Genomic DNA, 24591 nt, shown 5'->3' with positions numbered 1-24591 from the left:
AAACTTTCATAGTGAAAAAATGCCCTTGAGACCCTTCATTTCCAATACCCTTCATATTCCAAAAGCTATGTAAAAAAGATACATGTTTGTTCTTGAATCTGGATTTTCATTCATTCTAATTCCAAAGCAAACTTAGTGTGATTTGTGATGGATTTTCTTTTTGCTACTTTCTCTATTTTTGTGTTGTTTGGACCCCATGCAATCCTCACTGCTTCTTCCAAGTGATGCGACTACAGATTATATTTATTTTTCAAGTTGTTCATTTTTGAAAGTGAACTATCACAAAGATGACTTGAAGAGGAAATAGTGTTAACATAAACTATGCACAGTCTCGTAAATTGCTCTTGTAATTGTTAGATGCATTTCCAAGGTTCAGGCACTCTGATATCATGATGTACTATAAATTGAGCCTTAAACTGTGTGTCTTGTTGAAGCTACAATATTTTATGTGTCAAATGAACTTTATGAAGCCTAAATTGGCAGAATTGGGATCATCATGTTCAGCATGCCAAGGGTTCTCTACAAGAATGCAACAGCCTCGAATATTTCTAATGTCTGCAAATCTATCTATCTATCTATCTATCTATCTATCTATCTATCTATCTATCTCTCTCCCTCTCTTTCTTTCTTTCTTTCTTTCTCTCTCTTTTTTTCCCCCCTACCAGATATTCTTTCAAATAGGACGTCATGCCTTGGTAAATACTATTGGCTACAGTCAAATCTGGTCGGAGCATTGCACAGTTGGAAAATTAAAGAAATCTTTTTCTCAAAGTTCAGTTATATACAACTGCAATTTGTCTTCAAAGGAAAATATTTTATCAGTCATTTTCCCAGTTACCTGTCCGGACCTTGCAATTACAAATTAAGTTCCTGGAATTTTTGTGTAATGGAGATATGGATGACACGGGCAGCATAGCACAACCTCTGCACAAATCCGAGAAAACCGCATGGCCTTACCAGTAAGGGGGGAAGCTGCTGTGCACTGTAGCACATGCATTCATTAAAAATTGGCTGTTGTGTAGAAATGGGAAAAATTGGGCCTGAGAGGTAAGTAGCTAGCTTCACTTAACTCACCACTGATATCACCAGTGTCAATTAAAATTACACACGTCTTAAAATATTACTTTCTCCATAATTATTGTTTATTATTGGGCAGGAAAACCACACTCTTAGCGTTAGTTGATGTTGTTGGATTAGGCTGTTAGCTGTTAGTTGCATATTATTATTATTATTATTATTATTATAAAATAAAACTGAAAATCACGCGCCCCACGAGTACTTAGTGCAGGCTGCAGTGTGATGACCACTAACTGAAGCAGTTGCCAATTACTACACCATTGTGCTGTGTTGCATCTGTGCTTAAAAATGTCAAAGTGCAAGAGAGTGGTGTTATCACAAAAGACAAAATAAACATTATTGAGCCATTTAATAAAAGGAGTAACTGGTTGTATGTTAGCCAATAAATAGCATATAGGTACTTCTACGATAAGCAATATTAAGAATATTGGTTCGGTTTTGTAGTACACCTGCAGCTTGATAGTGAACTTCAGAGTGAACATCAAAAAATTATGAAGAAACTGAAAAATGAACTGTTGGAAGAAGCTTTGTATAGTTGCTTCTTACAAAAATGATCAACTGGGCCACTGATATGTTGTCGTTTGCCCTTTGAAAAGGCATTACAGTTAAAAAAATGGTGATGTGAACCATTTGTGGCAAGTAACAGATGGTGATACAGATTTAAATCTCATAATGGCATTCATGAATTGTAAATACAAGGAGAAAAATGTCAGCTCATAATGGAGGTGAAACCAGTTTAAATTGGGAATCATTAACTTCAATATCTTTAGCTTCTCGATAAGATAGTTCAGCTCCACGATATAGAACTGGTAAAGAGTGAGTAACGATATTAGTTTGTGCAAATGATAAAAACCAAAAAAGGGCAGGGATGAAAACCGAAATATTCATTGACTGGTATGATAACACTTTTATTCATGAAGTAAAAAATTTCAGAACAAAATTGGTAAACAAGGAAAAGTCCTACTTTTGCTGGATAGTGCACCAACCTGTCCTTCAGCTGAACTATTAGAGAAGATGGAATGTTTATTGTAAACATTTTGCGTCCTAATTAACATCCCTGCTACAACCAATGAATCAGTGTTATTTAAACATTAAAATGACTTTGTAGAAAACAACTTTAACTTAGACTTATCTATTGATGAAGGTAACATAAGTCATTTTGTCATTTTTCAAGCAAAATAATTTAAAGGAACTTCAATATTTTGAACATGGCTGCACTTCAGCAATGGTTACAGAATATCAGGTGAATAAGACAGATGACTAGTTGCAATAAATGGTGATACTTATTTAACCTTAACCATGATTTCAGCAGATTTAAAGAAGAGGAGCTACTTGCCAGCAAGTAGCTGTTAACATGGTCTGGCATTTTATATGATTGATTTTACTGATGTGACAACACCTTAATTTTAGGGGCCTTAACTTTCACAAAAGGATGTACAGATCGTTGCTGACAAATTTCATGTGGATGTTTTAGATCACTTTACTAACACTTCTTTTGTGAAGTTTGTTTCTTGTCCTTCTGAAGAAGATGGGTTTAAATCTGTTGAAACCATGGTTACTGTTAACTGAACACCACCATTTATTGCAACTGGTCGACTGTCTTATTTGTTTGCTAATTTAAAGAAGTGTTGTTACCTGTTTCTACAGTATAATCATGGGATTTGATTGAAAGGAAAACTTTGAACAAAGCTAGGAACAGAATACTAAAATGGAGCACGAAAATTCAATAACCAATAATGGATGAATCTGTTAAGGAGGATATAAATGAGCTAATGACAAATATACACATATGCCAAGAATGTAATGCTTATGGTGTGAAAGAATGACTCATTTGTGACAATAATGACAGAGGTTTTGAGATCGTGTCTGATGACAAAATTGTTGAAAACATATTGCAGGCTAACTAACAGTAGGAAGTGCAAGAAGACAAAACAGATGAAAAAATTAGCTGCAGAAAATATAGAAGCATTTCCAGCTCTGGAAACAGCTTTGAAATGTTCAAAAAACAGTGTCTTGAATTGCAGGTTAACTACTGTTAAAATGAATTCGTGATGTAGCTGCAGTGAAGAGAAAAAAATTGCTTATATAAAATGACAATTTCCAAATATTTTAAACAAAATTAAACTGCAGTGACTGCCCTATATGACTCTCATTAGGTATTTCAAGATTAAGGTTGCGCTATTTTAGTAATGTTAAGGAAATGTGTATGTACCTGTGAAATTGTGTCTCTGATCTCTTAATGAATGCTGATTTTTGTTGATTTTAATAAGTTTAATTTTTTTATTGTTTTGAATAAACATCTAATATGTATTAACCCTAGAAAGATAACCATATGATAACAGACATAATAGATAATAATACATGGGTGACACAGGTTATCTTTCTAGAGTTAATAAGACAAAATTTGCTTTTCTTCATACAGTCAGCTATCTGTATTTTCAGTTATTTGAATGAGTTATGACAGCAATTAGCCTGGTTAATGGAGTCTACATAGAACAACAACACACCTTTATCAGAAGAATCATACAGTACCAATATCTCAGAGCATCAGCTTGTGATAAATGACCCTAGCCTTTACATGGCAGAAGTAAGAATGAGGTCATCACTTACTACGAGCACAGATGAAATGAGTATGCGTCATGGAGGACCAGCAGTGCCCTCTGTCGGAGTATACAATCATTTGGAAGACAAACAAAACTGAAATAAATACGGGCAGTGGACTTGTATGAGAAATTGCTGGTCTGTCGTATGATGGATGGCCAATGCAGATGTTGGATGTATTCCTTATGGGTCAAAAAGCCTTTTTTTATTTTTTTATTTTTTACAAGGTAGTCTTCCAAATGCTCCCAAGAGTGAATAGTTTTTACTAGCACGTGCTCACGAAGAAGGTAGATGACAGAAGGTATGTGATACCAAAATATCTCAAACTCCTCCAGAAGGTCCATAAACCATTCCTTTTCAGCTCAATGCAGCAGCTTCACATGCAGCGAGGTAGAGGGAACCCCGTGTCCACTCTCAACTAGGTGGGTGACACAATTAGATTTATATGCTGTATCCCTCCTTTACAGCGCCACATGTACATTAAAGCGAACTTCTGTTCTATACCCAATCTGTCCCAAGTAGTATGCATCGCAGTTGGGGCATTGGATTTTATATATGCCAGACTTGTGAAAAATATTTTTCTTCTTGACAGCATTAGCCAAAATCAGCCTAGATTGATTGTTGTCCAAAAAGAAATATTAATTTTGTTTTTTAAGGACCACTGCAATTTTTGTGTTCAATGTTCCATAGTATCATAAGGAGCTGTATTTTTTATTATTTTTGGCTTCCAAATTAATATTCTCATTTGGTGCTGTGTGATCATTATATTTCCTAGAAATTTTATAATAAATATTAAGCCCATGATTTGTTTGGTAGTTATTCACTCTAGCAATTTGGTTAACTGCGTCCATTTCTAATTCTCACGCTTTCTGAGACAATAGAAGGAAACCAAAATTAAAAACTGCATTTTTATGTCGATGTGGGTGACTTGAATTGTTGGCTATGCAGTTTGTGTAGGTTTTCTTATGGAAAATCCCAAAACTGTGTTTGCTATTTACATTTAAATTTAGGAAGTTAATAGCACAATCATTTTCCACCTCACATGTGAAATTTATTGTCTTGTGCAATTCATTAAATTTAATCACCAACTCTTTAATTTCATCGCCACCATTTACTAACAGAACCATATTGTCCGTGTACCTAAAAAATGCACAATTTTGCTAACTAAGTGGTCAATATTTATTCCCAAGGTGGTTAATGAAAATATTGGCCAGAAGAACTGAGATGGCACATCTCATTCTTAGGCAATCTTTTTGAGGACAAGTTTCATTATTAAATTGAAAAGATCAAGGACAGCAAATTGAGAAATGATTTTATTTCACTTTATGGTAGCCTGTTGTGAGCTACTAGATTACCTCTAATGATTTCAGTTTTATCTTCAGTGGGAATATTGGTATACAGATTCACAACATTCAGACACACAAACTTCATGTTGGTGGTTCCCGGAAAATCACAGATATACTTGTCCAATTCGTAAGTGTTTTGTGCTGTGTGCATGGTTGACTGTAAAGGTAATGTGTCTTCAAGAAATTTAAACATTTTCAGGCAACTTTACTGTAGGTCCCCCAGTACCATTTACCTTAAGTTGTGCTCTTAAAGTGGGTTTATGTGGATTCATAACCCTTTGCTGTTGTTTTTTCCCTGGATGAAATTATTTTCTAACATATTTTGAGTGTATCATTTAACTTTTTATGTGCTTCTGCATGTAAGTCCCTATCGATTCCTACTATGTTACTCTACAGTGATCAGTACACAGTAAAAAACAGTTATGAATTGGGCAAGTATATCGGTCACATTTCAGTAACTACCATCATGGAGAGAGAGAGAGAGAGAGAGAGAGAGAGAGAGAGAGAGAGAGTGTGTGTGTGTGTGTGTGTGTGTGTGTGTGTGTGTGTGTGTGTGTGTGTGTGTGTGTGTGTCTCGATATTGTGAATTTATATACCAATATTCCAGGTGATAATACTATTTAAATCATTATAGATAATCTAGGAGCTCAGAACAGATTATCGCGATAGTGAAATAAATGAGTTTCTTGATTTTCTGTCTTTGAGTTTGAAATATACCTTCTGGCTGATATTTTGAGTAACCACCTTGAGAATAGATATTTTATTGAGAACATCAACTTAGCTAAGAAAATAGTGTATTATTTTATGTATGCTGACGATTGCTCCTGCTAGTAAATGGTTGTGGTGATGAAATTAAAGAGGTGATGATTAAATTTAATGAACTGCACAAGAAAACAAATTTTACATTACTAGTAAATATGAAAATGACACAGCACCAAGTGAGAACATTAATTTGCAAGCCAAGAATAAAAAAATACGTTTCCTTGCCATATAATGTAATATTTAGCATGAACATTGCAGCAATCTTCAAAAAACATAAAGTTAACATTTCTTTTTTGGCAACAGACAATCTAGGCTGATTTTGGTTGATGGTTTCAACAAGGAAAATATCTTTCACGAGTCTGGTGTAAATAAAATCCAGTGTCCCGATTGCGATGCATGCAATGTGGAACAGACCAGGCATAGAACAGATCACCACTTCAGCAAATACTCTGGCTCTGGAAGGGAAGAATACCACAGATGAATCTAATTTTTCCATCCCCCAAACTGAGAGTGGACACAGCCCTCCATCTATTGCACGTGAAACTGCTGCATCATGCCGAGAAAGGTTGGTTTATGGACCTAGAAGAGCTAGGGATATTATCCCATCACAGACCTTCTGATGCCCACCAGCTTAATGGGCGGGTGTTGGTAAAATACATCCACTTTTTAGATCATTTTGAAGACTACCTTGTCAAAAAGAAAGGGTGTGTTGACCCACAAGGAATATGTATATGTTCAATGTCTGCATTGGCAGTCGGTTATACAACAGATCAGCAATTTATCACAAAAGTGTGATGTTTGTATCTATTTCAATTTTTATTTGGTCCAGATTGTTGTTCCCTGGTAACCTTTACTGGTTTTAACATGAATTGACATGACAACAATGTAACTGCTTTCATAATTCACTTAATGATTCTGTTTTTGCATATTAGTAGTATGACTTGATATTATGCCACCAGAGAGGTGGATCTCTATCAGGTGTGGGAAGTGCTTCAGCTTTTTGTCTGCGGTTTGTGTATTGTCATACCGTGAAAATCATCTTTGAAAGAAAAGAAATTGTTTTTAAATTTTAAGTTTGTAATGGCTCCTTTTGTAACAGATGTAAATATGAAATTGTGCAAATGAATGTTTGTCCAAATATTTGGTTCTTTAACATAAAGCTTTTTACATTATTACCTTGTTTAAATTTAAGTTCAGAGAGGGCACATCGTGACTCTTATCACACGATTTTATGTTGTTTTATTTCACTGTGCATTTTTCAGGTTTTATTCAATATATCTATATGTCTTTTGACACACACAAATGAAATACATTGTATAAAACTTTTTAAAATTGATTTTAATTTATTAGTTTCATTATAAAACTCAAAATACTTTTGTCACACTGTAATCCCACAGGAGATGCCACATGTCCTTTGACTCTATTTGCATGTAAACTCTGTTACTTTCTTTTATACATTTATATATTCAATATTTAATTTGCATATCCTAGTTGTGCCATATTTTAAGATTCATTTACTACTTACAGTCTTCAATGAATAATATATGGTAGCTTCTTGGATGAGCACTCCAGTAGAAGGCACTACTAGTCCTCCATGACGCATATTTGTGCCATCTGCACTGGTTGTAAGCAACTGTCTCAGTTTTGTTTCTCCCATGTAAAGGCTAGTGTTATTTGACACAAGCTGACACTCTCACATGTTGGTACGTATATGACTCTTCTGATGTTCATACATTACTGCTGTGTCCCCACTTACATGGATTCGTATAATTGTGTTGTATACATATTTTGAAGCTGTTCTGATTCTCTCTCTTTTTATATATTAGCACCAATGATGACTATTTTATAGTCAGACTCTAGATCTGCAAAAAATTACAGTGTTTTGTAACTGACTGCTGTCCTCCTTTAAACTTAAATAGTCAACGGTCACTGTTCACACGTGTATCCAGTGGATTCCAGTTTAGTTGTGTGGAACTGTTATTTCCATACACACGTACAGATATTTATTCCATGGTGGCTTTCTTACACCTTTTATTATGTTCTGAAGTTGGACTACTTTGTTTTCTGATCGTGAGATGAAGATGCTGTTCCTTGCAAAAAACAAGGACCAATAAGAATTCATCAAAACTGACTGAAATTTTGCGTCACATAAGTACACTGCAGCGCACTGAACTAGTGGTGTAGGTATATTTTTACAAAGCTGTTTTTGCTATCAAAACATTTTGAGTTTATTATATTAATTGAAAATTTCACACAGAGTGACACAGGCCAGTTGATTTTGCAAGCAACTGCAAATTGTAACAGGCCAATATGTCACAAAGGTAAATGCCTTCAATACAGAATTTGTGACTGTGCTTCACCGCATCACAGATTTATTTATTCTGACATTACATCAAAAGCTCAGGAGGTTGGTTGTTTATTGGGAGAACACAGTGGCTTGCTCTTTATTGAGGGCAGGTGTGCATTCTAGAAATTCAGAGTGCTGAGAGGAAACAAAACTTTTTGCTGTCTGTAGAGTCCTCAAATCTGAAACACAGTATGTAATTAGGGAGAATAATTTTGATTCTTTAGGACCGGCGGTATAGTATATGTTTGATAACGACATGATTATTAGAGTAGATACACCAAATAGCTGCTTATAATAAGTAATCTTTATTTACAATGGACTGTTTTGGCTTTATTGCCGTTTTCAAGTATCAGAAATTACAATTTTGGTGAGAATGTAGCTGTACTGTACTCACGTCTAGAACAATGACATCCATATTAGGTCATTAGTAGACTGTTTTATAACTGTCACTGCCTTAATAAAATGGTAAATGATGTCAACATGTCGATAATAAAATGTTAATTATGATGTGACAGCAGTTTGACAGTTCCACTTTTATGACACTATATTTGTACAAAGATTGTGCACATGAACAGCAATATCATAAGAGTTGAACTGTCAAACTGCTCTTACCTCATAATTAACATTTTATTTTCAACATCTTGACATCATTTACCATCTTATTAAAACAGTGACAGTTATAAAACAGTCTACTAATGACGTAATATGGACATCACATAAATCTAAACACGAGTACAATACATCTACTTTAATGTAGATGACATGGGCATCCATACCTGTTCTCACCAAAATTGTAATTGCAAGTACTTGAAAATGGTGATAAAGCTGAGAGAGTCTGTCATAAGTAAAGATTACTCATTAAAAGCAGCTATTTGGTGTATCTACTCTAAAAATAGGGAGAATAAGGAAATATTGTGGGAATATTGTCTGAGAGTTAATAAAATATTCGAGCTCATTGAATTTGTGGCAGCGGCAGATTATTTTTGGTTAAGTGTAGATGGGATTCGAATCTCATGAGCTACTTCTCCATATGGGAGCTGAATTGTGCGTGGGAGGGGCTGAGACTTGGGAGTCCGTATTGTTTTTATTGCTCCCAGCTTTTACCATATGCTAATCTCTTCGACATTGCCTATCAACAGTTCTCTATTGCCCGATTCTTTCTACCTCATACTTCCACCTATTATATTAACACCCCTTCTACTTTTGTGGCCAGCATTTCCTTTACTTTTTATTTTTGTGTTTTTGCTTCTACTTTCTTACTTCCTTTGTGTCTGTTTCTTCAGACTTCCATTTAGCTTCATTAAAACATTTTAATTTATTTCTCACTTGTCCATTTCCCATCCTTAATATCCTTTATCTTATGCTGTTGACAAGTATTTTCTGACTTCAATACAGTCTTCACACTATCAGATTTCTCGAAAATGAGCCTGACCCGTGTTTTAATTTGTTTGATTCCTAGACTCAGGCTTTTGAACAACTATTTTACCTGTTGCCATTTTTGCGAACTTCTTATGTCGTATGTACATTATGTGTTCACCTTCATTATTGGAGTTAACTTAATGTGAAATAAATATGAGATTGGAACAAATGGCATCACATTTCCGATAGTAAATCAGCAGCAGTTATTGATAGTTATTATTGAACAAGAAGAAAGACAACAAATTTCCTACAACTAAAACATGCATGTGGGTGTAGATAGACTGCTTTCAAATATTTTTGATGCAATATTTTGTGTGTGTGAGATGGGGGATGGGGATTGGGGGGAGAGATTATTTGATGGGGAAGGGGGGCATTATGTGACAGAAAAGAGAAAATATACATTTCCAAACTATCAAATATTTAAGGTGTAGTTGTAATTGAGTAGTTATGGTACATGTATATGAAATTGTGTTTTACTGACGACTATACATGGCCTCTCATGTCAGCCATTGTTTATTACAGCTCCTGTAAACTCTGCAAGTTAATTTGGAAAGATGTTTTGGCACAATGAAATTCTTGCTTTGTAAATAAATGATGGAAAGAGATTTCATTGCTTTCACAGTAGTAGTAGTAGTAGTAGTAGTAGTAGTAATCCATTTTGAGACTATGAAATTTAAAGTGAAAGTAATGTGTGTAATCACACATTTAAACAAATCAGCAAGCCATCAGTTTTCCAGCTTGTGTGTGTTGCTATTAGGTAGTTGTTTTGTGTGTAATGTATGAACACATTTCTTTTTCCATTGTGTAAAATCAGTGGCAGCTACTTCTTCTTCTTCTTCAGATACCAATTGTTTAATTGTTTTAACTTAACTGAGAAAATAATTTTTCTAACCCCTGATGTGACAAACTTATTTATCTGCATTATATTTTCTGAAATGTAGATTTTTTCCTCCTCGCTGATTGGAAACTTTACCTCTTATGAGTACCTCTACGTTGCCATATATTAGGCATAAAATTAATGGTTTTTAACTTCAGTTGTTTTATAACTATTATATTCTGTCATAATAATCACTGTTTTTCTAATTTACATCTCTGTTCGCAGGATTCGGAAAAATATGTTGAAAGGCTTCTTGAACTCTTTCACCAGTTCAGCGTTTTAGTTTCTGATGCTTTTAATGATGATCCAAGGTTTCTGACATCTCGGGATAAAGCATATAGGCATGTTGTTAATGATACACAGGTGTTCAGGCTAGAACTGCCATCAAAACAGGTAAGTTAATGTGCCATTTTTAACTTTTTATAACTTCTTGCCAGTTTTTTGTTAGCATCAAATTATTTCTCCATCTTCTTTGACTATGAGTTCTTATTGTCTTGTTTAGTACATTGGTTTTCTTTAATATACCTGTGACATCTATAAGAAGGAGTGGTTGGTTCCAGAAGTTCATGTAAGAATATCCATGGTTTTGTATCATTTAAACTCTAGCTGTCAGTGTCATCTATTAAGTGTAATCTTGCTGTCCTTGTTAATTACTGAGTGAATAAAATACTACAAAGGATATTTTTGAGTTTATTGTGAATACTGTTTAATATTAATTACCATATATAGTCATCGTTTTCTCAATTGATAACCCTAAACGTTGTTCTGAGAATGATGTACTGAAACAGTGCAACAACTCAAAATTCTATATGTTGATTTGAACAGTACTCATTACAAGGACTGTGTAAGATGTAAACAATAAATTTCACGCATAGAATTTATTTTCAAACTCACAATATTGTCAACCCCCGCCCCTCCGCCCACTGCCGCCTGAGTTGAGAACTTCACACACCTTAAAAAACTGTCAAATATGCATGTGAACATGCAAAGAAAATACACTCCTGGAAATGGAAAAAAGAACACATTGACACCGGTGTGTCAGACCCACCATACTTGCTCCGGACACTGCGAGAGGGCTGTACAAGCAATGATCACACGCACGGCACAGCGGACACACCAGGAACCGCGGTGTTGGCCGTCGAATGGCGCTAGCTGCGCAGCATTTGTGCACCGCCGCCGTCAGTGTCAGCCAGTTTGCCGTGGCATACGGAGCTCCATCGCAGTCTTTAACACTGGTAGCATGCCGCGACAGCGTGGACGTGAACCTTATGTGCAGTTGACGGACTTTGAGCGAGGGCGTATAGTGGGCATGCGGGAGGCCGGGTGGACGTACCGCCGAATTGCTCAACACGTGGGGCGTGAGGTCTCCACAGTACATCGATGTTGTCGCCAGTGGTCGGCGGAAGGTGCACGTGCCCGTCGACCTGGGACCGGACCGTAGCGACGCACGGATGCACGCCAAGACCGTAGGATCCTACGCAGTGCCGTAGGGGACCGCACCGCCACTTCCCAGCAAATTAGGGACACTGTTGCTCCTGGGGTATCGGCGAGGACCATTCGCAACCGTCTACATGAAGCTGGGCTACGGTCCCGCACACCGTTAGGCCGTCTTCCGCTCACGCCCCAACATCGTGCAGCCCGCCTCCAGTGGTGTCGCGACAGGCGTGAATGGAGGGACGAATGGAGACGTGTCGTCTTCAGCGATGAGAGTCGCTTCTGCCTTGGTGCCAATGATGGTCGTATGCGTGTTTGGCGCCGTGCAGGTGAGCGCCACAATCAGGACTGCATACGACCGAGGCACACAGGGCCAACACCCGGCATCATGGTGTGGGGAGCGATCTCCTACACTGGCCGTACACCACTGGTGATCGTCGAGGGGACACTGAATAGTGCACGGTACATCCAAACCGTCATCGAACCCATCGTTCTACCATTCCTAGACCGGCAAGGGAACTTGCTGTTCCAACAGGACAATGCACGTCCGCATGTATCCCGTGCCACCCAACGTGCTCTAGAAGGTGTAAGTCAACTACCCTGGCCAGCAAGATCTCCGGATCTGTCCCCCATTGAGCATGTTTGGGACTGGATGAAGCGTCGTCTCACGCGGTCTGCACGTCCAGCACGAACGCTGGTTCAGCTGAGGCGCCAGGTGGAAATGGCATGGCAAGCCGTTCCACAGGACTACATCCAGCATCTCTACGGTCGTCTCCATGGGAGAATAGCAGCCTGCATTGCTGCTAAAGGTGGATATACACTGTACTAGTGCCGACATTGTGCATGCTCTGTTGCCTGTGTCTATGTGCCTGTGGTTCTGTCAGTGTGATCATGTGATGTATCTGACCCCAGGAATGTGTCAATAAAGTTTCCCCTTCCTGGGACAATGAATTCACGGTGTTCTTATTTCAATTTCCAGGAGTGTAGATAATAAAAGTAACTAATTTTGAAAAGTGAGTCACAGTTACCCTGGTGTCAGGGAATAGATTGCTGCTGAGATGCAAGTTGAGCAAAAAATTTTTGAACATATTGTGGCTTATAATTGGTGCAGAAAAGAAATTATAAAGTATTGATACTTTCCAGAATGGTCACCCAATTTTGGCTTCCTCATGAGGTGCACAAGAATTATTACCACAGAAAAGAAGTAAATATTTTCAATTTTTGACATATTCCTCTTTTTTTCCACTCAGATGATTGATTAAAATTAAAATTGGGTGAGGCGACAGAAAAGGAATCGAGTAGCATCCGTGATTTTCCAGTTTTTGCAAAATCACATGAGTTATAGCATGATCAACAATCTGTTACGTATATACTTTGAAATAATACTGAAATAGAAATAAGGTGCTTCAGCCTCTGAAGAATCTTGTCTAGACATACAAAGTGATAAGAAGAATACAAATATCGCAAATTGCATACTCTTCTTGTTGTGATAATTGAGATTCATCATGGAAAATAAACATTTTCAAACAATAAATAGCTTTCACAATCTACCTTGCACCATAGGCGCTGGAGTGCAGAAAGTTGCTCCACGAGATGGTGCTGCGACAAGAGAGAATATAGTTTCTTCTAACTATTCAATATAATCCTTAGTAGGCTCGTGAATTATATCAAATAAAATTGAACATCTGAGACATATGGACCAAAGTGTTTTTTGACCTTTCTTTGTTATATTCCACTTCAGAATTTATTGACATAGATTGCAAATGAAGCAGTTTTAATTCTTTTCATGAATCAAATAAGTGAACCTGCATTTTTAGAGAAAATGATTTCTTCAAAAACTCTTTTAAAGCATTAAGATCTGCTGCCTGCAATATAAATATGAGAGATCTCTTTCTGATAAGTTTTTAATCAAAATACGTGCACCTCTAAAACTGCCCGTGTTTAATGCTGTAGAATCAAAACTAATGCTCTAATAGAGAACAGAAAACCCTATTCAGCTAGTTTTTAATACACATGTCAACGCAGAGCTTCTAACTTTGTGTAGATGTGTTGTCTGCTCTTTCTGACATGTCCTAAAGAACAGATACTGTTATGATCCTGCAGCCACTATCAGTCAAGACATGGAGGAATTAAAAAGAATAGCTACAAGTGGGCATTGATTTACATCAATGGGAAAAGTTGAAAATTCATGCCGCAATGGATTTTAAGGATTTTGAACTTGGATCTTCTGCTTATTAGGCAGTTGCGCACTGTGTCCGGTTGGTGTAATGGCCAGCACAGCTGTCTAGTAAGCTGGAGACCCTTGTTTGAAATCTGGCCCGGGGCAAATTTTATCTTACCCATTGATATAAATCAATGTCCACTGGCAGCCAATGTCTTTCATTCCTTTGTGTCTTCTAACTTTGACATGCAGTTTCTCAGCTGCTGTGTCCAAATTTGTACTTTTTCAATAAATCATCACTTCCTGCAGAGCTAATACTACACTTCAGTGCAGAATTAACTTGCACATTTGCAAACAGTAAAAGAAAACAATATGTTTGTTCAACAGATTGAAGTTTATTTCTATTTATTTCATTAAAGTAATAATTGAGATAATTAATTATCTCTCCTAAATAAAATGAATGTGGGTATGTTGCACTTGCTTTGGCTGTTACGTTCCCTCCAAAGTGAAAGATATTGGGGCTGGTGGAGATGGTTCGTAAAAAGGCATGGCTCATCTGGCTCTGTCATCTCTGTGCCTGCCTTTGGGCCACTGAATTGTTATGTCACCTGACCAGTGTTTGATAACACATGCAGTTAAGGAAAATGAAATAAGCAATGGACCTGCCTTGGATAAATAATGAATTTCTTGTGCATAAGTAATATTCAGCAGTGTTGTCTGATTTTGGAAGGCCAAGGATTACCCCTTCCACCAAACTATCACATAGCTCATTTTTCCATGAAATGGGGTAGGTAGTCTAAAAAAATATCAAAAATTTTGAAGTTCCATGTAAGAACCACCCTAATGGAACAGATTATTATTCTGACAGAAAAACAATATCCCAGAAATGCACAAAAAGACTTAATACTGTGCTCAGTCAAATTTCTGTTCTTTATCTATGATTTACCAGTGAAATTGGCTCACCATCAATTTTGTTTTCAGATGATACTTGTACGTAAGTTGGAAATCAGGATTCAGAAAAAAATCCTGACTTATAGGTTCGTTCATAACAGTTAAGAAACTTGATTTTGGCAGCACGGGTTGAATCTGAACATGTCTAAAATTTGCAAGGTGCAGTTCCAAACCAAACAGTCAAAATACAACCAGATTAAGGTGATTCACAAAAACCAAGACATACAAGTAATTGGCTGTGTCAGATTATTAGGATTGAATGTAAACTGAAATTTGAGCTGGTGGCACATGTACCAGGTATATAGAAGTTGATTTGAATTACATATCACACACACACACACACACACACATATACACACACACACACACTGTAGTTGATATCAGTTTTAACTATTTTATTTGTTATTAACCAATGTTACATTTAAGAAAAATTTTTTGTTCCACATTCATAGCAGTTCCTAGATGTAACAATTTATAAGAAAATCATTTAAACTTATCTCCCACATTTGTGGAACCTCAAGGTGGGGGTCATTGGTAAATTGATTGCCTAGGGTGTTTCAAGGTTAATATAAGAGGTTTTTAACAGTTTGTCGCATTTATTGCATTGAGTATTGTCAGCTACTGTGGGAGTCAGCACTGACACAAACAAGGAAGGAGAGAATTTGTGGTGGTCGGTAGCAAGAATCCAAATGATCTGTACAGTAAACATTAGGATTACTATAACACTTTATTTCTAAAAAGAAAAGAACCATTACTTGTTGTGCCTCCTATGTGCTAGTACTTTGACAATCAATCACTACTTGCAGTACACAGGCTAAGTAACATCTTCCTATTACTCAGCACTGATGCTCTCTCAAAGTCAGTGGCCGAACTGGGCTGACCAGTGATGAGTGGCTGGTTGAGTCAGGGGGCACTGAACTCTGTCTTCCAGGAGATGTTGCGCTGCCCACTCTTTCCATTTGCACACAGTCAACACCTTCTTGATGTCGTTTCACGGCACTGCCCTGGTCGGTGTGCAGTCAATGCATTACTGCTGCACATTAAGCTTACAATTACAAAAAAAAGACAGAAAACGAAAGAGAAACTCTGTTTTGTGTGTCTACATTTGCACAAAGGGAAGAGCATTCAATGACCAAGAGTGACTGAAGAATGTGTTTAATGAGTGAGTCTTTCACGTGTAACCCCAATAAATCATTTCGGAAAGTTAGTTGTGAAGTAGCAGTTCCAGTGAGGCCTGTGTGGAGAATTTCAAGGAGACATTTACAACTACAGCCATATTGTTTGCAGTTTGTACCAGTTCTAAAGCCTGCAGACTACAGTTTATATGCCAACTTTGCAAATGAAATGTTGCTGGAAATTTTCTGGATTGTGGCTTCAGTGCTGAATCGACATTTCTCCTAAGTGGAAATGTGAACACACACAGTGTGCATGTCTTGGGGTCAGCAAATCCCCACGAGATGCTACAGTTGCAATGAGACACTCTTAAATTGAATGATTTTTGTGCCATATCCCGTTAGAAGCTTTATGGGCCTTTCTTTTTCAGTTTATTATGATATTGTGCATCAATTACAACATATCCAATACACATTTAAACAAAAAATACACATGTGCCAGTATTCACATATACAAATGTCAAATGGCCCAGACTGCACACGAATGTCAGAAGATTCAGTCCAGTGGAGTGCCTAATTGGATGCTTTGTGTAGACTCTTGATTCTACCAGGGAAGTTTCTGCTGCTGTACATCACCATAGTCATATTTACAATACTGTCAATGAAAAAGCCCCACTTCTCCCTGTTGTATACCTTCTTCAGTCCAGTATCTGTTAAGCTGTACTTACACTGTTCTTGAATGATGAAAGTCTGGAACTTTAACTGTGGGGTTACCTGTTGTTGTTGTTGTTGTTGTTGTCAACTGTAACTGATGTTTTTATCGTGATGCACTAGAACTACAGTTCTTTCCTCAATTGGCAGAAGTTTAACCACATAACTTTGTTTTGCTGCAAGATGGAGCACCACCTCACTGGCATAATTTAGTATGTTATTGATTAAACAATGACATACCCAACTGCTGGATTTGCCACTAGGCACCAGATGACAGGCTTATTTTACATAACCACCACATTCACACACAATTTGAAGCCATGCAATTTTTACATTTGGGGGCTCATAAAGGATCATATGTATGTGCTTCTGCTACCAGATGATCTGCCTGACTTAGAAACAGCATTGTTGCAACAATTAAGGGCTGTGAATTTGACTAAATACTTAGGAATTACAATTACGAGCAACTTAAATTGGAAAGAAAACATGGATAATATTGTGGGGAAGGCGAAACAAAGACTGCGCTTTGTTGGCAGAACACTTAGAAGATGCGACAAACCCACTAAAGAGACAGCCTACATTACACTTTTCTATCCTCTGCTGGAATATTGCTGCACAGTGTGGGATCCTTACCAGGTAGGATTGACGGAGGATAACAAAAAAGTGCAAAGATGGGCAGCCCATTTCGTGTTATTGCACAATAGGGGTGAGAGTGTCACTGATATGATACACAAGTTGGGGTGGCAGTCACTGAAACGAAGGCAGTTTTCTTTGCACCGAGACCTCTTTACGAAATTTCAATCACCAACTTTCTCTTCCGAGTGCGAAAATATTTTGTTGACACCTGCCTACGTAGGGAGAAATGATCATCATAATAAAATAAGAGAAACCAGAGCTCAAACAGAAAGATTTAGGTGTTCCTTTTTCCCACGCGCCATTCGAGAGTGGAGTGGTATGGTAGAGTATTAGTATGAAAATGGTTCGGTGAATCCTCTGTCTGGCACGTAAGAGTGAATTGCAGAGTAACCATGTAGATGTAGATTATGTGACACACACCTTGATGGTGCTCACATTGAAGCCTTGTAAGAAAAAACTAGTTAATCTTTCATTTGATGTATTATTTATAATTGTAAGTTGACTGCAATAAATGCTGCAAGGCATTAAAACCTGTATATTCATTTTTAAACACCCTGTGTTAAAAGTGTCACGGTAGTGGAGTCTTGGGGCAAAGCAGGTGCTACTTAAACTTGCTCGACAATTTTTTTTCCTCAATTGGGCTACTTAAAAGGTTTTATTCTTGTGTTGAAGGCAGTTGGCAGTGTCCTTTTTCCTGATGATGAGTCCATTGTGTATCACATGTATAGAGACCCAGGATTGTCCACTCTCCAACTTTCAGTACAGTTACTCACATGCATAATAAATGATCTTGAACTGCAAAAGTGCCACGTGTCCACTTAAAACTGGAATGTTGAGGTGTGACAAGAGTTGATGAGAGAACAGACTTTCACTACCTGTATGTAGCAGTGTTGGAGGAACATAGGCCTATCAAATAAGGAGAGGTGGAACAGAGCCTGCTTACACAGTGAGTATGTGATTAGAAGGGAATAGGGTGGAGTGAGGAGGAGGAGGGGGAGAGTTTGCAAGAAATGGTATCCAAGGAATAAAATAAAAAAGAAGTAAATAGTAAAAGCAGGAACAGCAAGAATTGTTGAGGGCCAGGTCTGATGAGAGATACAAAGAAAAACCGATGGGTATCAGAGCAGTTTAATTGGAAACGGGGATAGAATTGAGCAGAGGTTGATGCAGGCCAGGAACTGTTAAAAGCATGGATGGGACCGCTGAATTTGTTGGAGGAACAGTCCCCTTCTGTGCTGATGTTGGGTGTGAGGACTCCAATTGCATGCAATTTCATCATAAATACAAAGTAATGTCATATTCACTTTGTATCAGCATATCTTGGATAGCAAAAACGATGACACATATGTAGTCATTAACATTTGAATGAAAGAGACTGTATATCTTCCCCACTCCCTTGTGTAAATGCAATTGTTTGCTGAAGTGTTATACTTTGTGTTATTTAGTTATGACCAGAATCTAATTCAGTTTCCTTTATTTGTGGATTCTTACATCATATGGTAGAATAACTACATATTTAAGGTTGAAAAAGTAAAACTGTGTTTTTGTTTTACCAATATTTGTTCCTATCAGATCGGTTTTTGGCTTGTTGAGCCATCATCAGTTGTTTCCTGACAATGGCCCACTAAATGTAAAATCAGTTCAAAATAAAGAGGTAGTAGTAGTAGAACAAAAATGCTGTTTGTTTGTTCTTCAGCCTTAAATAGTTTACATTAATAAACAGCCACTGAGCTTGGTGACACATTTTACTTATACCTGTGAGTAGCTTCTACCTTATTTGATGCTACCACAGGGATTGCTTGCTTAATTTAGAAATACAGAATCAGAGTGACATTTCTTAATATTTCCAGAATTCACTGTACTTCCCTCCATTTATAATACAATTTTGTTTGAGTGTACTACTACTACTACTGGTTCAGTGAATGTATTTTTATCAATGTAGAGTGCAGGCCTCAAGTCCCAGCCAGAATCAAAGTGTCCTGAACTTCTAGCAAATTATTGTGACATGTTATTGAGGAAAACACCTTTGAGCAAAAAGCTGACATCTGATGAGATCGAGAATAAGCTGCGGGATGTGGTAAGATATAATAAATTTCTCATTACTTAATGCTTAGTTCTGGTATGAAATATGAAGTAAGTCTTTCTAGTGATGAAACATTCTAAACGTGTAATTCCTGCACACACACACACAAGCTGTAACACTACAGAACAATTTTCCACAACTTAGATTTTCAAAATTTTTAAGGGTGGTCCCAAACTTGTTTTCACACAGAAACCTTCTCACAAGTATTGGTATAAGTACTGTCCTGCAGAGGCAGTTTAATGTAACAAGAAATAAAAATTAAAATGTTAGTATTGAAACTGGTTTGGGTTATTTTCAATTTCTGCAGACACTCGGCAGTTTGAACCGTACAATGTGGGTTACTTCATTAGTTATTTTTTTTATTAATTAGTTGACTGTGTATTCTATTAATTGTGTCTACAATAATTATTTGTATTGTCAGAGGTGCCAGATGGTTCACAAACAACATGTTTTCACTAGGCTTGTGCATTTAACTAAATCTAAGTTAAAACACACACACACACACACACACACACACACACACACACACACACACACACACACACAAACTGGTCTGTAAGATATTTTATGCACCTTAAGATAGGCAACCCAACTTCCATCTTGTGCACCTGATGTGGATGATCTTAAAATGCATGAAATATTTTCCAGACCAATTTTAATTTGCCTACCCTGTGTATTCACAAATTCTGGTGAGAGGTAGATTTTGCCAAAGAATTAAATGTGCTGACAGGCATTAAACTCATTTTCAGTAAGAAGTTGTTATTTCTTAAGTCAGTTGGTGTGAACTGCAATATAAGAAAATACTGTGAACTTTAACAGTGAAGTGGATAAATAACAGTTTGTCTGTCAGAGCCTCTTAATCCTCAAGCATGGTGATCAGAGTTGTTTGGCTACACAAATCACTCCTTCATGTGCTAGAGTAAGCGTGTAACAAGTTTTTATAGACTCTCACCACTACTCTCAGTTCTTCATGAGTTTGGAAATGCTTGCCAATGAGGATTGTATTTAGACGGAGGATGCTATAGTACTCATTAAGCACAAGCTGTGGCCTACGTGCAGCAGGTTGAGTTACTGCTGTCAGAAAGGTTTTCACGAAAAAAAGTTTTTTCACGGTGAGGTAGTAATATGTTGTTGTGTGGACTATCCTCCTCCTTTATAAGAAGTTTGTCAGAGAAACATACCTGTCAAGTAGCAGGGTACCACAATGTGAGAAATTGACACTGTTTATCTTTTGTGGCATGTGATGTGTATGATATTCTAGTGGCTGTTGCTTGCATTTTGGGGTTATATGGAATACATTAGTTTCCTTCTGTGTGTCAATGCAACGCAATACTTCGTCGTTATTATGAAAAGGATAGGTGTAAAGACCCAGATAGGCACAACAAAATGACTTTCAGACAACTAAGCTTTTGGCCAAAAGGCCTCCTTCTGAAATATGACCCCCCCCCCCCCCCCCCCATACAGGGGTGAGATGGAGAGAGGGTGTGGCAACTAGGTTAACTGCAGTTGGGTGGTTAGAGGTGGGGGGGGGGGGTTACCTGAAAAGGGGAGATGTAGAAAGACTGTGATTGCATTGGTGGGGCTGTGTTGTGCTCGATTGGGAATAGGGAAAAGGATAGGTCGGTGGAAAGACAATGAGTAACAAAGGTTGAGGCCAGGAGGGTCGTGGGAAAGTAGAATATATTGCTGGGAGAGTTCTCACTTGCACAGTTGAGAAAATCAGGTACTGGTAGAAGGGCACAGGCTGTGAAACAATAATTAAAATGAAGAATGTTGTGTTGGGCCACGTGCTCAGCAACTGAATGGTCCAGCTGTTTCTTGGCTGCAGTTTGGTGGTGGCTATTCATGAGGACAGACAGCTTCTTGGTTGTTATGCTCACATAGAACACAGCACAGTGGTTGCAGCTTAGCTTTAGATCACTTGAATGGTTTTACAGGTAGCCTGTCTTTGATGGGATAGGTGACACTAGTGACCCGACTGCAGTAGGTCCTGTACATTCCTCTTCCTCCTCCACCACCACCACCACCACCACCACCACCACCTACTCCAGTTCGGTGACTGGTGCCATACAAAAAAATAAATAAATAAATAAATAAATAAATAAAATAAAATAAAAGATGTAAGAGAAAGGACTATTGTATTGTAAATGGTCCTAACACTATTGGTTTCTTTACTTACACCATAAAAAAGAATTTTTCAGAGATAAGAAGCTAAGATTTAAAATAAAAATATTACAATAATTCATTTCTACTCCTTTCAAATGGATGGCTCCTGCACAACCCATCCCGCTTCTGCACAGTAGAGCATTGACTTTTACAAACGTGATTTACTGAAAGCTCTTGTGGACAGGTGGTGCAAATGAAAGGGGCTTTATGGGCTAAGCGAAGGTAGTTTTTGTTGGCTAATAATAAAGTGTGTTCACAGGCATTCTTTACAATTTCAGTGTTTTGTGGATGGTTATAGTTACAGGGGAGTTTTGCTTGAAGTTCTTGCCTTACAGTAAGTTTTGGTCGACAAAGGCAGTGGCAGAACAGTGCAGTATGTTGGGGAAGTGCGATCAGTGACTGGCGAGGTGGATGCATGGCCACTGAGAGTAGATGGTGCTCGACAAACTGCTCTCGCCTTACAAATAGTCAGAGACAAGCACTGTAACATTCTGTCTGGTTTCTGTGGGGGTTAGGGGAAATGTTTAAACAATAAATATGGTGCCTCATTTAGCAAAAGCTCTCTCACATAGTTGTTCAGCGGTTACATTTTGAATGTTACTCCAAAAGTAAGAGAATGGAACTAGTACAGCTTTATCTACCTCTAGTTCTTTGTTGTTATGACATAGTGCAGTATGACTGAAGGTCTGCTAAACTAGAGTTTGACAATCAATCAATATGACTAAGTGTATGTAAATTGTTACCTTTTGCATTTTTTAATTTAACTTCAGTTACTTCCCAAAGAAATCTACACTCTAGTTGTCTCTCCCAAGAAATACTCTTTCCCTAATCTTTTAAGTAAAGAAAAAATTACTCAAAGCACAACAATAGTTGGATTACAGACTACATCTCACATTCTAGATACAATGTTTCTGACGTATGAATTAATAGTTCAGTGAAGAGGAATTCACTTTCGTTCACGTGCACAGTTGGGCATTGGTATGCAGTCCTACTGTCTCAGAAGAGATGCACTCCACCCATGGATACAGCTTTACTAGGAACACACTGCTATCTGTCTGCTATTAGATTAGATGTACTTTTGTTCAAATTAATCCATAGTGATGCGATCCTCCCAGATGCAGATTGTAGCAGAACAACAAGAATACACATTGATGTGGAATGAGTCAAAAAAATTTAAAACTTTTTTTCATTTAAAGGGTAAAAGTACTAAATTGAAAAATCATTTGACAAGACTTATGTACTATAGAACTGATTCCATTCCATGCAGGGCACCTGGTACAGCAAGCAGTTATGAATTTCTTGAAATAAGACAGTCTTGATGGCAAATTGTTTTATCTATTTATTGCTAATGACACGTTTTGCTCTTGTGGAGCATCTGCAGATTAACCTAGAGGTGTAAAATAACATTATCAGACATACGCTATGTGGTCAAAAGTATCCGGACACCCCCAAAAACAAACATTTTTCATATTATGTGCATTGTGCTGTCACCTACTGCTAGGTACTCCATACCAGTGACCTCAGTAGTCATGGGGACAGAATGAGGTGCTCCGTGGAACTCACGGACTTCGAACTTTGTCAGGTGATTGGGTGTACAGCCCAACCTCGTCCGTTGTCTGACTGAGATTGCCGACAGTTGAAGAGAGTCATAATGTGTAATAGGCAGACATCTATCCAGACCATCACACAGGAATTCCAAACTGCATCAGGATCCACTGCAAGTCCTATTACAGTTAGGCGGGAGGTGACAAAACTTGTATTGCGTGGTCAAGCGGCTACTCATAAGCCACACATACCAAACGACGCCTCGCTTGGTGTATGGAGTATAAACATTGGACATAAGGAGTGTAAACATTGGGCGATTGAACAGTGGAAAATTATTGTGTAGAGTGACGAATCATGGTACACAATGTGGCGATCTGACGGCAGGATACAGTTACGGCAAATGCCAGGTGAGTGTCATCTGCCAGCTTGTGTAGTGCCAACAGTAAAATTCGGAGGTGGTGGTGTTATGCTGTGGTTGTGTTTTTCATGGAGGGGGCTTGCACCCCTTGTTATTTTGCGTGGCGCTGTCACAGCACAGGCCAACATTGATGTTTTAAGCACCTTCTTACTTCCTCCTGTTGAAGAGCAATTCGGGGATGATGATTGCATCTTTCAACATGATCGAGCACCTGTTCATAATGCGTGGCCTGTGGCGGAATGGTTACACAACATTAACATCCTTGTAATGGGCTGGTCTGCACAGAGTCTTGACCTGAATCCTATAGAAAACCTTTGGGATGTTTTGGAACGCCGACTTCGTGCCAGGCCTCACTGACTGACATCGATACCTCTCCTCAGTGCAGCTCTCCGTGAAGAATGGGCTACTGTTCCCCAAGAAATCTTCCAGCACCTGACTGAACGTATGCCTGTGAGAGTGGAAGCTGTCATAAAGGCAAAGGGTGGACCAACCCCATATTGAATTCCAGCATTACCGATGGAGGACACCACGAACGTGTAAGTCATTTTCAGCCAGATGTCTGGATACTTTTGATCACATAGTGTAGGTGCATTAAGAATGGGGAATGGGAGTAGTATGAGACAAAGTTCCAGGCTGTGTAGCCATCTCTGCAACATGTGATATTAAGATAAAAATTATAAGGAAACATCATCATATCATCATAAGGCAAATAAAAACATAAGGGACCTGAAACTTTGAATAAAATGCCAAGTATAACTACAATATCTGTTGCAAAGAGGAATCGTGGCAAACCAAGAAAAATATTTAAAAGAGCTTACACAATATGGAGCCAACTGCATTTCGCCATACACAGCATGGAATGTTATGTACAGCGGATGAAATGTAAATATAATGTGATTGAGAACACAAGATATAGCAGACCTTGCAGCCGGCCATGCAAACACA

The 24591-nt window shown here is 37.9% G+C and overlaps 1 protein-coding gene across 3 annotated transcripts in view; it reads left to right on the top strand.

Moving 5' to 3' along the window:
* The window catches only part of LOC124721148 (cullin-5), a 237388-nt gene that overhangs the window by 122106 nt on the left and 90691 nt on the right, over positions 1-24591 (top strand). For all 3 annotated transcript variants that reach the window (XR_007006279.1, XM_047245967.1, XM_047245966.1), the window contains exons 8-9: positions 10655-10822; positions 19377-19511. Coding sequence is in view for 2 of the 3 variants with exons in the window: in XM_047245967.1 (XP_047101923.1) it covers positions 10655-10822; positions 19377-19511 (303 nt within the window). In the remaining variant the exon portion in view is untranslated. The remainder of the gene's footprint in view (positions 1-10654; positions 10823-19376; positions 19512-24591) is intronic.

Source organism: Schistocerca piceifrons, chromosome X, assembly GCF_021461385.2.
Source record: "Schistocerca piceifrons isolate TAMUIC-IGC-003096 chromosome X, iqSchPice1.1, whole genome shotgun sequence".
NCBI classification, from domain to species: Eukaryota; Metazoa; Arthropoda; class Insecta; order Orthoptera; family Acrididae; genus Schistocerca; species Schistocerca piceifrons.
Note: the sequence above shows the minus strand (reverse complement) of the source record. Positions and strands in the feature narration are given on the sequence as shown.